Source organism: Zalophus californianus, chromosome 13 (assembly GCF_009762305.2).
Source record: "Zalophus californianus isolate mZalCal1 chromosome 13, mZalCal1.pri.v2, whole genome shotgun sequence".
Lineage (NCBI taxonomy): Eukaryota > Metazoa > Chordata > Mammalia > Carnivora > Otariidae > Zalophus > Zalophus californianus.
Genome location: NC_045607.1, coordinates 3199204 through 3213049, shown reverse-complemented (window position 1 = coordinate 3213049; position 13846 = coordinate 3199204). Strand labels below are relative to the sequence as shown.

General features: G+C 55.8%; 1 protein-coding gene across 6 annotated transcripts in view; it reads right to left on the bottom strand.

Annotated features, from left to right (window-relative positions):
* Nucleotides 1-594: 594 nt before the first annotated feature.
* The window catches only part of VAV2 (vav guanine nucleotide exchange factor 2), a 170655-nt gene continuing 157403 nt past the window's right edge, over nucleotides 595-13846 (bottom strand). For 4 of the 6 annotated variants that reach the window (XM_027615347.2, XM_027615349.2, XM_027615348.2 and 1 more), the window contains 7 exons: nucleotides 12847-12899; nucleotides 11466-11582; nucleotides 9879-9966; nucleotides 8729-8852; nucleotides 7860-7946; nucleotides 6843-6997; nucleotides 595-2859 (listed from right to left, as the gene is read on the bottom strand). In XM_027615347.2, coding sequence (XP_027471148.1) covers nucleotides 2812-2859; nucleotides 6843-6997; nucleotides 7860-7946; nucleotides 8729-8852; nucleotides 9879-9966; nucleotides 11466-11582; nucleotides 12847-12899 — 672 coding nt within the window. In that variant the 3' untranslated portion in view covers nucleotides 595-2811. The remainder of the gene's footprint in view (nucleotides 2860-6842; nucleotides 6998-7859; nucleotides 7947-8728; nucleotides 8853-9878; nucleotides 9967-11465; nucleotides 11583-12846; nucleotides 12900-13846) is intronic. The other 2 variants (XM_027615351.2, XM_027615352.2) reach the window with 1 other exon arrangement.

Here is a 13846-nt window from a genome sequence, read left to right as displayed (position 1 = left end):
CCTCTGCCTCTGCCTGCAGCCTTGATGGCAGGAGCTCCAGCAGCCACCTTGGACCATGAGGCCACAGCAAGGACAGAGGCACGTGTTGAAGAGGGGAGGAGCCTGGGTTGGGGCGGGTGGGGCACCAAGCTGTCCCTGCTCTACCTTGTCTGGACTGCTTCTCCATAAAGGAGAAATCAATCTCTGCCTGACTAGATTTTCTCTATCATAGGCCACAGACTCACTCTCCAGAGAGAAGTATTATTTTTTTATCTGCAACATACACATTTAAAGAAACAGGCTCAGGAGCTGAAGGACATGCCTGAGCGGTAGGGCTAGGGTTGAATGCCCCCCAAATGGGAAGACAGCAGCGTTGCCTCTGATGGCTGCTGGAGGGTCCCATGGGATACTACACAGGAAGCCCGTGGACCTGGGCCAGGTGGGAGGAGGTGCCAGGTGGCGGCCCCGGCATCATGATCTCTTCTGGACCTGCAGCCTCTGCCTGAGGCTGGGCCATCCCCAAGGCCTATGCCTGACCCAGGCCACTGTATCCTGGGCTGACAGTGTGTGGGTGGGGCAGTCTCTGCTGGACACACAGAAGGATCCAGCCACGCCTGCAGAAAAGAACTTAGGTTTATTTGCAATAAAAACTGCGGTCTGAAAAAACCTAGTGGCAAATGTACAGTTTGTGTTCCATTTGGGGTTGTCACCAGCTGTGGGACCCCCAGATCCCTGACCCGCATGCATCGGGCTCCTAAGTGTTCACAGCTAATCTCAGGCCCCAGGTCCAAAGCCCCTAGAGAGGGCCTCCCATCTCCTGCTGAAACCACCCACTTCCCAGCCTGCCCCCGGCCCGCCTCCCCTCCTGCCTCATGCAGTGCAAAACCAAACCAAACCAAATACATGTTTCAAAACAAACAAGAACAAAACAAAACATTCATAAAAACCAGGGTTCCGACTTCTGTTTCCTCAGTATCCCTCGTTGTCGTGATGACTTGTTTCATGATGACCTCAAATATACATCATTTTCTTGCTATTATAAAATATCTTCCTTATTATTCACAGATACATAATGGGAGCTTTGGATGAAATAATTACAAACTGTTTTCTTCCCTTAAAAAACAAACAAGCCAAACCAAAAACAAAACAACAAAACAAAACCCTTTTGACAACAGTAAACACGAAAGGGCCTGGCTGGTTCTCCCCCCGCCTCCCCACCAGGCTCACGGCTGGGCCGGCTGAGCCCAGGGTTGTGCGCAAAGTGCTGGGTGCACCCTGATGATGGGGACTGGGGGCTGCTCCCTCCGAGACCAGCTCTTTCCTTCCCTCCCCTTGCCCCTCTGCCCCTAAACACGATCCTGCTCACCCGGGCTTCTCAAGCCTCTGCAGGCCACCGCAGGGGAGCCTCCCACTCCCCACCACCTCCCCATTCCGGGACGTGGGGCCTGTGAGCCAAGCCTGGAGGCCACACGGCTGATTTCGGAGGAAGCCCAGGAGTGCAGAGTGGCAACCAGCACCCACCCCAGTGGGGGCTAGCCTTCCCCACACCCGGCCTTGCCCAGTCCCCTCCCCCTGCACAGGGCAGGGCAGCCGACCAAGGTACAGGGGACACATGTAGCCCGGGTTTCTCCAGCAGCTATGGCATGGAGCCTGCAGGGAGATAACACCCCTAGGTCTCATGCAACATCCAGGCAGAGTAAAAGGGTCTGGACAAGAGAGCCAGAGCTCAAAAGGCCGGGAGGAGTCAGGAGGGGGAGTTCGGCGGTAAGGCCACCCCCAAGAGCACTTATTTCGAGCTGGCCACGGGCCCAGTTCATGGGCTGCAGGGGGAAGACTTGCCAAGGGCTAGAACCGACATCCTGTGCAAAAGCTGGGAAGACTCTCAGGAACCACCTTGCAGGACACGGGGGACCCAGAGGGGCCACCTGCTGGGGGGCGCGGGGAGGGGGGCCTCCTCCTGGAGGGGAATGTGAGCAGCAGGGCCCGAGCGAGGGGAAAACTCTGTTTTCTTCTCACCCATATCAGGATTTACAAAAGGTGTATCCACCTGGCAGCAGGACAGGACAGACACACGCCTGGGATTCGGGGCAAAGAACAGTACCATTGACTGGGGAGCAGGGTCGGCAACTTCATCGTTCACTAAAGCTCCCTCCTGAGAGAGGGACCTGCCCTGGGCGGTCTCTGCACCCCCCTAGTGCAGAGGGCCATGAGAAGGTCAAGGGGCCCGCGCAGACCCCCAGCAGAGCTCTTTTCTCCTACATCCGAGCACAGCTGGAGCTGAGCTGGGGCTGAGCAGGGGCTGCAGCAAAAGGCCTGGCTCTGGTCCCTTCTGACTCTCTAGGCCCAGAGCTTCCCCCTGGGAGCAGCAGAAAGCAGGCAGGCTGAGCATCAGGGCTGAGCAGAAGGGGCTGGGGGAGGGTCCCCTCTGCTGTCCCAGCCCTCCCTGGGACAGCACCTGCTGTTCAAACCTAGGCTCCTGAATGCCGTCGCAACAGGACAGGGGCAAGATGTACTCCGGCGTCAGCTGTCACCCAGAGCCTGGCTCAGAACACCACCGGCGCTCCCCCTCCCCAGCGCTCTGGCAGTGGCGGCCACGGCGGGTCCGGCCCAAGTCGCCTCTATGTACAAGTGGCGTACCCAGGACAGGCCACCGAGGGCAGGTGGATGGTGGGCCAGTTCGCACTTAGGATTCTGAACACCCTCCCCATCCTTATGGGCTGTTGAAGACTGGAAGGTTGGCGGGCATGTCCCCTCTGCGTCACGGGGCTAGAGACGGACTTCAGAGCTGGACTCTTCCAAGAAAACCCACGAGTCCCGTCCATGGTGTCGTCATCACTGGACGCCCTCCTCCTCTACATATGTTGAAGGAAACCAGCCGATCTGAAAAAGATGGCAGGATCACATGAGAGTGCATGTGCACGTGTCTGCACCAATGTCGGGGTGAGGGCCAGCAGGGGCTCACGGAAATGGGGGATCCCGCAAAAGACTGTGGAGTTCTTCTAAGCCAAGAAGCCCGGTGGAGCTGCGGCCCAGGGTTGGAGCGACCCGCAAACGCACCAGCCCAGAGCAGTTCCCAATGACCTGCCCTCCCTCAACCTGCCAGCCAGAAAAAAAATCAAATCCTCCCTGGAGGAAAACAACACCATCCGAAGCCTCAGTGGTGTTTTCTTCACAAGCTCATCATCCAGTCAGGACGCAGGTGACAGAAACTAAGAGAAATCGCAGGTAACAGAAACCAGTCTACAGGTCTTTCAGGGATGGGAGTCATCAGTCAGGAAATGTAAATAACTGCAACATATATGTTTCAGAAAACTGAGGATAAAGCATAAAAATTTACCAGTGAACTGAAACCAGAAATCAAATAGAAATCCTAATGTGGAAAATATGGCTGAAATTAAGAACCCAATAGAATTGAGCAACAGATTAGAAAGAGCAGAAGAGAGTGCTCATGAACTGGAAGATGGGCCAGTGGAAAGTAGCTGGGTGGGAAATAAGGGAATGGGTGAAAAACAGGTAAAAGAAGGTAAATAACATCTCGGCCATGATGAAAAGAACTGACACTCATGTGAATACAGCCCCCAGAGGAGAAAAAAGAAAACAGAGCAAGTATACTGTTTGAAGAAATGTCCAAAACTGATGAAGGACATCAAGCTACAGATTTTAAAAATCTCTACAAATCTCAAGCAGACTGAATACAGAGAAAAATGCACCCAGGCACATTATAGCAAAACTGATAAAAACCAGAGTTTTGTTTGTTTGTTTGTTTTTTTAACATGTAAAGCCCCACGGGGGAGTAATAGAGACATTTCCTGTAGAGGAGCAATGTTAAGAAGTTGGCTGGCTCTTGGGGCACCTGGGTGGCTCAGTCAATTAAGCGTCAAACTCTTGATTTTGGCTCAGGTCATGATCTCAGGGTTGTGAGATCAAGCTCCGAGTCGGGCTCTGTGCTAGGCGTGGAGCCTGCTTGAGATTCTCTCTCTCCCTCTGCCCCTCCTTGCCCTTTTAAAAAAAAGTTGGCCAGCTCTTTACAGAAATGATGGAACTGGGGACAATGGAATGATATCCCCAAAGTGCCAAAATAAAATACCTGCTAGCCTCAAATTTATCCCCTAGAGAATACTATTTGAAAATGAGCTCAACATGATTCTTCACAAAAAGGAAGCCGGTCTCACTGGAGGGATGACCGACCCCACCCCCCGGGGGATGACCAAGAGAAGAGAAGGGTGTTCCTTACAGTAGAATGCCCCCTAGTAAGTGTTAAAGAAACAATGGCTGGAAAAATCACTGTTTTTCAACCACGATACGAATAAGTGATGAGACAAAATTCACCAACGAATGATAATGGTAAAACTAGTAGGTGAAAGTTTAATGTGGAACAGGATATTTAATAATTTCAAAGTATTACCCTGGAGATTACTGATTAATTACAGTCACTTCACAGTGGAGAGACTCAGCAGATATCACCTTAACCAAATGATTAAAATTAATGTCACAATAATAGGACAAACTGACCTTATATATCTCTGGATAAGACAATACGGTAGTGAAAAGGATATAACATCTGCATTATGTTCCCACTGAAAATATATAATACATAACCTAATCACAAAGAAATATCAAACTTAAATGGAGGAAAAGTCTACAAAAATAACTGACCCGTACTCTTCAAAAATGTCAAAGTCATGTAAGACCAAGAAAGGCTGAGGATTGTTCTAGAACAAAGTCGAGGGCCATAGCAAGTAAATGCAATTCATTTAGGTAGACAAGACACAGTCAGGACAACTGGTGACATCTGAATATGGACCGTGGATTAGATAATCATATTCTGTCAAAGGGGAATGTCTTTGATCATAGGACACTGAAGTACTTAGGGGTTTAGGGGGGAAAGGATAGGACTTCTGCAATTTACTATCGAATGGTTAAGAGAAAAATAAGCAGAGAGGGAGGGAGAACACAATGATAAAGCAAACATGCAAACCACTCTTAACTGGTAAGTCTGGGAGCTCTCTGTGAGAGCTCTTTGTGCTACAGCAACTTTTCTTTAGGTTTGAAATTGTGTCAAATACATTACAAACGTTTTATAACGAGAACATAAAAAAAGAAAATGACATAAAGAGGTGTTCAGATCCAACAAAAACTAAGAATTTATTAGTAGCAGACTCACACTAAAAAACATACCAAGAACAGGGAATTTCAGGCAGCAGGAACATGATTTTGGGTGGAAATACAAGAAGCAGGAAGGAATGGGGAGCCCTGGGAAAGGTAAATAGGTGGTAACTCTAAACAAACACTAACTGCTTAAAACAAAACTAATGTCTCACGGGACTAAAAAATATATAGAATTAAGATACATGATGACACCTGCACAAAAGTTGGGAGGAACATGAATACAGTCACAAGTTGTAAGATCTTTGCATCATCCAGGAGGTAATAAAAGTACTAATTTAAAGTGGGCTCTCCGAAGTCAAAGTGCATGCTGTAATCCCTAAGGTAACTCCTAAATAAAAGGAAAAGAACGGCCACCAAGGGGCCAGGAAGTAGAATAGAAAAAAAAAATACTGATTAATTCAAAAGTAGGCAAGAAAAGAGGAAAAAGAAGAAATGGATGTGACAAATAAACAGAACTATAGAAATAGAAAATAAACAGAAGATGACGGATTTAAATCTAAGCAGCTCAGTAATTACATTACATGTAAATGGGCTACATACACATTAAAAGGCAGAGATTGTTAGAACAGACTAGCTCTAAAAACTCTGTTTAAGATAACATTTTATCTTATATCTAGCTTAAATATAAGGATACAGGAAAGTTTAAAGTAATGCAAGAGAAAGTGAAGTCTGCCACATACAACACTAACTCCCCCACAAAAAGGTTGGCTTGCTCTAACAACACAAAGTCAACTTTAAAGCAAGAAGAATTGTCACAGACAAAAAGAAACACTTCATAACAGGGTCAAAGCAACAGGAATATCTAGTAATACTCTAAGCCAGTAGTTCTGAATCACCTGGGAAACTCATCTATTCCTGACCTTCAGGATCTGGGTGCGGAGGACCCAGGTATGTGCTCATTGAATTACAGCCCCAGGTACCTCCAGTGCTGGCGCCCCAAGGGCCACTTTGAGAGCTAGTGGTTCAGCCCTCCAGGTCAGCTGCCCAGGACTCGGAGGCCTCACACTTCTGAAGGGATGTGGGGTAGAAAATGGATCTGACCCCAGGCCTCCAAAGGGCAGTCAACATGCTAGGTGGAGGCAGACCAGCTCCTGCCACCTGGCCACGGAATGGTGGACAATGGGAGCCAAGGCAGGCCGACCCTCCACAGCCCACGTGCCTGCCTGCAGGCACCTACAGCCCCAAGGATAGCTGGACGTTTCCAAATATGCCCCACATGGGGCTCCACTACCCTGCTGGGTGAGTTCTGACAGAGACGGTCAAAGCCATGGGGTCCAGACAGGGTGCAGGGATAAGGGTCACAGGGTGGACAGGGAAGAGAGAGTATTCAGGAAGAGCATGAAGGGGCAGGGCAGACGGGAACATGGTGTGCCCCTTCCCATCTCCCCATGACGTAAGTGAGGCCAGTGAGGACTCCTGGGCCCTGCTCGCATCCTGTGGTCTCTGCCTGCACAAAGGGCTTGGGCACACGCAAGTAACATGAAGAGTGCATACAAAACACATGGCCCTGCTGTGGCCACAGGAGATCACGGAGCAGGACTGAGCCCAGATACAGCATCAGATGGGCCTGGATCCAGCTCCAACCGGGGGCAGCTCAGGGGGTGTGGGCACGGTGCTGGGGCAGGCTGCGCTGAGATGCCAGCCTGCCCAAACCCGGCCCGCGGGCTGAGCCAGGCCATGTCTGCCCCACTTACCCGTCCGTTGGCCTCGCCCTTCCACCAGCCCTGGTCCCCGCCAATGCGACTGTAGATCTTCACCACATCGCCTTCCCGCAGCGAGAGCTCCCGCATGTCCCGGGCAGCAAAGTTGTACCTGGCCACGGCCGTGCCAATGACACGGGGCGTGAACACTGTTGGGGGAGATGGGCAGGGTCACACAGCTGGCGGCGGGGCCGAGTGTGGACCCCTGGTGTCTGGCCCCCTGTGCAGAGAGGAGGGCTGTCCAGTAGAAAGGCTCCGAAGGCACAGACTATTCTCCGATTCCGCCCAGCCCTACAGGCAATGGCCTCTTCGAGCCTCCCATGAAGGCACTCGGAGCGGTTGCCAGCCACACTGGGGGACGTCACAGCCAACTGTGGTCATGGGGTCAGAGCAGAGGCCGGTGTTCTGACCACTGCAACTCCCGCAGGGCCTCCCCCTGCATGCCTGATGCACAAGTGTCACCTGGCCAGGGGTCAGCTGAGTGACCACTGCCCAGCTTCCAGCCTGCACTCTGATGGAGCACCTGGAGCCAGACCCCAGGGTCCCGGGGCCCGATTTCCAGATCCCCAAACCAAACCAGACACCTAACTAGACCAGCTCAGCAGGGGGCGGGGGGGGGGAACCCTGTTGAGCAGGGGACAACGTCCGTGATGGACGGGACACACACAGAGGCTGGGGAGGGGCTCTGACTCTGGCAGCGGAGGGCCACGCAGTCGGGGCCAACTGACGCCCCATCCCCCTACCTCCAGGGCCTGCGTGGTGGGGCCCGCCCGATCTGCTCCCGCCTTCGCCCCGAGGGTGGCCGCCCAGCTGTTTGCTGCTGCCAGAGGCAAAGCTCTCAACAAGCCAGGAGGGACAGGAGCTACCAAGCTGGGGAGCGGCCATCAGGGTGCGCGAGTCCGAGAGGTGACGGCAGCGAGGGGGGCAGCACCAAGCCTGACCGCATCCTCAGCCCTGCCCTGGCGGCCGGCCCCTCCCGTCCCTGGCCCACGCCCCGAGCGCCAGTGGTACCTGACCAGAAGGGAGCGGAGGAGCCCTGAGAAGCAAAGCTGAGGCCCTGAGGACTGAGAAAAGAAAAGTTGTAGGAGGCGCAGGAAGCTGCAAAGAGGCGAGAAAGAACGTGAAAGCGGGCCCATGCGTGCCCAGGCATGTGCAGGCAGAGCGCAGGGCGCGTGGGACCAGGCCTGCCCAGGGCTTGCGGAGCACAGCCTGGCGGCCTCCGAGCTGCCCCTCCCGCCACCTCTCTGGGCCAGTTCCCTGGAGAATCTGGACCACCTCCTCCCAGCAGGCGGGCCGGCTCCAGGGTCTCGGAAACTATTCATGCAGGGAGCCCGGCCTCTCGCCCAGCGCACACCCGCTGCCTGCTGAAGGTCCACTGTTCCTCTCCTGCCCTGCTCTGCCCCAGGGGCTGGGGACGCGGGGTGGTGCAGCAGACAGCCGTGGGCTCACCCTGACTCTAACTCCCGGTGGGCCTGAAGCAAGACGCCCCCTTGTCCTGAGCCGTGGAGCCTGGCCCACAAACGGAGGTACCAGCTCCAGCTCCCTCACAGTGAAGGCCCCCAGGGGGCTTGGGGGCGCAGGGAGGGATCTAAGGACAGATGGGACCTGCCCTGCTCTCTCCCCACGCTGACTCTGGGTATGGGTGCCAAGGCCCGGAGCGGCCATTCAGAGCCCACACTCCCCGCCTGTCCCGTAGACCAGCCAGGACACCCTGGCTCAGGAGGGTGCTTGTGATCGGTTCCCGGGGGTGGAGACAGGGAAGGGGCTCCTGGCCTCGGTCCCACAGAAAGTCTTCCTCAAGGGCAGGGAGGTGGTGAAAGCCAGGGCCATGGGAAATGGGCAGAGTGAGCGCTGGTGTGCCGGGTGGGCGCGGGCATTACCTGGAGACCGGCTGGAGGCCCTGGAGGCCGCGCGCTCCCTTGACTTGTAGGGGTACTTGAGCGTGGTGTCCAGCTGCTTGAAGCTCTCCTTGAGCGAGTGGCACTGGTAGTACTCCACCAGCTCCTGCAGGACACACGTGCTCGCTGATGCTCTCACCGCCTCCAGGCAGCCCTCCCAGGTGCCCTGGCCTCCCTCTCCCTCCTGTTTCACTTGGCACTCGTCCTCTCCGCCCAGCACCCCACCCAGGGTGGGTGGTCCAGGTCTCAAAGACCCAAGCCAGCAGTTTCTCTCCAGCAGCTGCTCAAGGAAAATCAGGGGTGAAAGCCAAGACCGGCACTCGGAGGCTCGCCGCAGCGCTTTGTGATGGAGAAAGCCTGCAACCCCATGTGCCCGGGCTTCCCGAAAGACCAGCAGGTGCCAGTGACCGGTTGCCACGTGGCTACCAGCTGGGAGAGGAGAGGGCTATGCCCCCGGCAAAGTTTATCACGTTGAAAAGCAGGCTGACAGCACAGTATGGCCAATGGTTTTGTTTGAAAACCGTGATATAAACCACACCTAAGCTATTCTTTGAGGTCGGGAGGACTCACCCTGAAATGTTATCACTGGGGTTGGGGGTGGGTGGGAGACTGTGGATAGTTTTTACTTTGTGCTTTTCTGCGGCCACAGTGGGCCGTCTAAGGGCTCAGGTGCTTGAGTCAGATCCTCTCGGTCCACGTAATGCTCATAACTTAGAAAAGACGCAACAGGTCTCACTTTAAAATCGTGTGAAGAAGGCTGGTGCTTTTACCTGCATTCTGGCTGGGGTGGGGGGCTGTAGGGGCGTGTGGGAGCTGGGCTGCAGGGCTGCAGGGCTGCAGGGAGGGCAGGTGGGCCCTCCCCTCACTGTCCACCCAGGTGAACCCTTTGGGGGCAGAAGTCCCAATGCAGGGGCTGTCCTGAGGCCTGAACTGTCCCGAGGAGCCCTCCAGACCCATTTCCTTGGATTCTCCCCAGTGATGCAGAAGCCCCACTGGGCTGTTGGCCTCTGTGAGCGTGGCCTGCAGACAGCAGGGTGCAGGGGGCCTCTTCTCTTGGTCTGGTGGCAGTGGGACCCCCGGGCCCTCCCCTGACACCCATGGACCAGGCCACAGGAGGTACAGGATCACATACCAAGAGGCTTTCAAATTTCTTCGCTTCTGTGATGTGGATCCAGCTGTCCTTCTCCACCACCTTGATGTGTTTCACCTCGTCATTGAACCTGGGCAGAGTGTTCGGGCCGTGGAGGTCATGACTTAGGCCAAGCACAAGCCCACCAGGGCTGCCCCCCACCATCCTCACCTCCTGGGCTTGCATCCTCGGGTCTCCATTCAAATGTGACCTTACAGAAAAGCCTCCTCATACCCCCTGCTCCCCAAATAGCACTCCAGCCCCTCGCCGGCTGGTACCAAAGCCAGACAGACACCCCAAGAGAAGGAAACACACCAACAACCGTTATGACTATAGATGCAAAAGTCCTCAGCAAACCACCAGGAAGCTGAATCTCTCCCCACGTGTATGCCTACATAAACCAAATATTTAAGAAGGAATCTGCACCACACGCAGTGGGATATTCCGGGAATGCAAGGTTGGTTTAACAACTGGAAATTGGTTAATGGAACAAACAACTGGCAGATAATCCAATCCAGCCAGTGGCCTCTCCTGGGGCTGGGCGGGGGGGGGGGGGGGGGGGGGGGGGGGCCTTTGTAGACCACCCACGGTTTCTCCGGGATTGAAAGTCAGCGGGGGTGGGGGGGGTGCTAACTCCACCCCCAGCTCCTGGGCCGCTCTTAGCCCCATGGGGGAGCCCTGCAGGCCAGGCACCCAGAAGGTGCCGTGTGAACTCCCATCAGGGGAGTGTGGTCTCTGCCCTTCCTGGCTTGGTGCTGGCCGGCTGCCCGCACCACAGACCTGCCCCTCGGCCTGCACTCCGCTGTCACTGTCCGTAATACTCCCCGGGCCCACAACAGGTGTGCAGGAACCTCAGCTGGGGAGCAGGCCCTGCTTACCAGGGACCCGGGCCACGTCCAGCTCCTGCACTGGACATTTGTCCCTTCCGACGCTGGTCTCCTTTGCTCCCAGTACTTTAGAGCCAGTGGGCTTGTTTCATGCTCCAAGCATTTGTGGGATTCTGACCTCCAGCAGACCAGTGGAGGCCTTCCCCAGACACAGGCCATCCCGAGGGGTGGCAGTCGAGAGCTGACCAGACCAGACCTTGGGGGTCATCAGAGCCAACAGCCCCTATCTGCTGGCCCGTGGGCTGCCAGGGGCCTGACCCAAGATGTTCAGTGGGCATCCTATGCCGATGGTGCCCAGCCACCAGGCAGACTCCTTCTTTCGAAGGGGTGGTGGCAGATGCACGAGAGGAGAGCTTCTGGGCAGAGGACAACCAGATCAAAGGCCACTGGCTGAAGCCGCGAGGCCATAGTAGGGTGACTTTCCCATTCTCTCCAAAGCCCACCAGTAGGGCTGCCAGCCCCTAACTCCCATAGTACCCTTGCCCGCAACCTGAAAAACGTGGAACCAAGCCCACCCCGTGTCTTTGGGCAGGGCCTTCACACATGTCCCACGCTGTGCAGACCCACTGACAGGCTTTCATCTCAAAAGGGTCCTGCCTCAGGCAGTGAAGTCCATGGCCACCCCCACCCACGAGGGACGCGGGCTCGTGGTTCAGAGTGCCATTGGGGGAGAGGTCTCCCTGCTCCCCGGGCCACCACGTACTTGATGCTTATGGCAAAGCGCTCCGCCTCGGCCGGCCGCTCCCTGATTAGGTAGGTCCCGCTGGTGTGCGACTTGAGCAGGTTGTCGGTCTGCTGCCTCTCCATGTTGCCCGCAAACCTAGCAGGTGGGACGAAGCCGGAGGTTAACATGGGCACTGCCCAGAGGACACCCAGGCCTCTGCAACAGCGCTGATGGGCATCATGAGCCACCTGAGCCCCTGCAGGAGGGGCACTCGCGAGGTGACATCGTCATGGGGAGGAATGAGTCCCCCAGACCCCAGCCTGGCCCCCGGGGGCTTTCTACAGAACCTGGTCTGCAAGAGGGGCTCGAGCAACAGGAGCATTAGAACCAATTTCTAAGTTTTCGCTGTTGGAAAAGCAAGTCATAAACAAACACTCATGTGGACTTTTTACTTTCATTGCAATGCACGAGGGCCCGCAGACATCGCCATTAACGGGTTTTGGACAGACTGACAGACTGCCGCCTCCCTGAAGCGAAGCCCACCCTGGAGACAGCCAGGTGAGCCCCACTGCCCCCTCCCAAACAAACCCCTTGGCACCTGTACCGCCCGCCAGGCCGACTGGGGACTGCGGTAAATAATGTGCAGCTGAGATAGAACCTACAGCAGGAAATGGAGCTTCTCTGTCACTCCCTCAAATGAAAATCACAGGCCAGTCCTGCACCCTCGACCCTGGACGTGAGTGCGAGGAACACGGCACTGGGCGGACAGACCTGCGGCATCTCAGGCTTGGGAGGGGAAGGCCAAGCCCAGGGGCGGAAGAGGCCGGGACCCCGGGGGGTGGGGGGTGGGCGTCGCACCCCTGGGCACAGGGTGAGCCCCCAGATGAAAACCTCAAGGCCAGATGTGCTGGGGTAGGGGTTTACCACACCTGAGCCGCCCGCAGGACGCAGAACACAGGGAGCTACGACCACAAGGCAGGCCCTCTGAGGCAGGCTGGGGGGGCCAGCAGGCAGACCAGTAAGAGCTGGCCCCCCGAGCTGACCTGTCTCTGGGACTTGTTCCTGGATCGTCCGCCTTCATGCTCTCGTTGATCCCAACAGCGCCACGGTTCTCATCAAGTCGCTCCATGCATACGTGTGTGATTACACATTTGGCCTAAATATCCCACTTTCCTATATTTTCTATGACGCAGCTCATGTTAAAAAAAAAAGGTGGGGCTTCGTTCTCCCAAATGATAACCCGATGACCTGTTTTCGTGATGGGGAAAACCCGCCTCGGGGATAGAGGAGACTCCCCCAGGCTCCCAGAGACATACGGCCGGCAGGGCTCAGCCACCCTAGACACAAGCAAGAGGCAGCCGGGGGACCCCCTCCCGGCCTGCTCACGGGCTCACGGGGCCACCGCGACTGCCCCACTCACCAGGGGTAGGCGGTGTAGTCGATCTCCCGGGATGGTGGCCGGCTGATGGGCGGCTGGCAGGAGAGAACATTCGGGTTAATGTCCTGTCCCGAGTGGGGCCAGAGGGGCCCTGCGATCAGCGACCTGACCCTCGGGCCCAGCACTGTCTGCTGCGGTATCTGTGGACTTAGCCCCAGAGCCACTGGACTGCGAGGTCCCGGTGGGTCTGATTGAATGTGCAGCGCCCGACTGATAGGGCGCATATCCCCAAGGAGAGGTGACCGAAGGCTGCAGGAAATGTCCCAGCAGGGAGAGGAGCACATCCTACAGCCAGAGTTCCTTTCTACGGATGGGCTCAGGGCCCCAAGGGCAGGTGTCCTTTGGCCGGCGGCAGCCTCTCCTCCAGGTGGCGGGCCACGCGCTGGCCAAGCAGCCTCGAGACTCCACGCCACCCCCTCACCAGCCAGAGGCCCCACCCTGGCCTCCCCTGTGCCACAGGCCAGGCAAGGCCTCATGGACTACCTAACCCCTTCCACCTCATTCACCATGTAGATGGGGAAACTGAGGCCCAGGGCAGGGATGGGACCTGCCCCGGGCCACCCAGTGAGTTAGTGAGGCTCTTCCTCCTCCGCTGTCCGGTCCCCTTGACGCTGGCAGATGGGGCCAGAGGCCAGGCGGGGCCCGGAGGGTGCACCGGGACTCCCGTGGTGTTCTGGACCCACCTCCTGCTCCCTCTGGAGAAATTTCCCTCCAGCACTTTTAAATGCCTTTTTTAGGGGGTGAGCGAATGTAATTCCATTATTCATGACTGACTGCTTGATGCCTTTTGTAACAGAGAAAGATTTGCTCCGTACTACTCAGATGAAAGACCTTTCTCCAAATATCCTAAAGTCTCGCTCTGAATTCTAATGTTCAGGGGAGTCCTCTCCTCCCTGGGGCTGTAAAAGAGTCCCAGAAGACTTACACAGTCCCTAAAATTTGGAGAAAGGCGACATTTTTGGTCTTCCGTCTATTATGACTG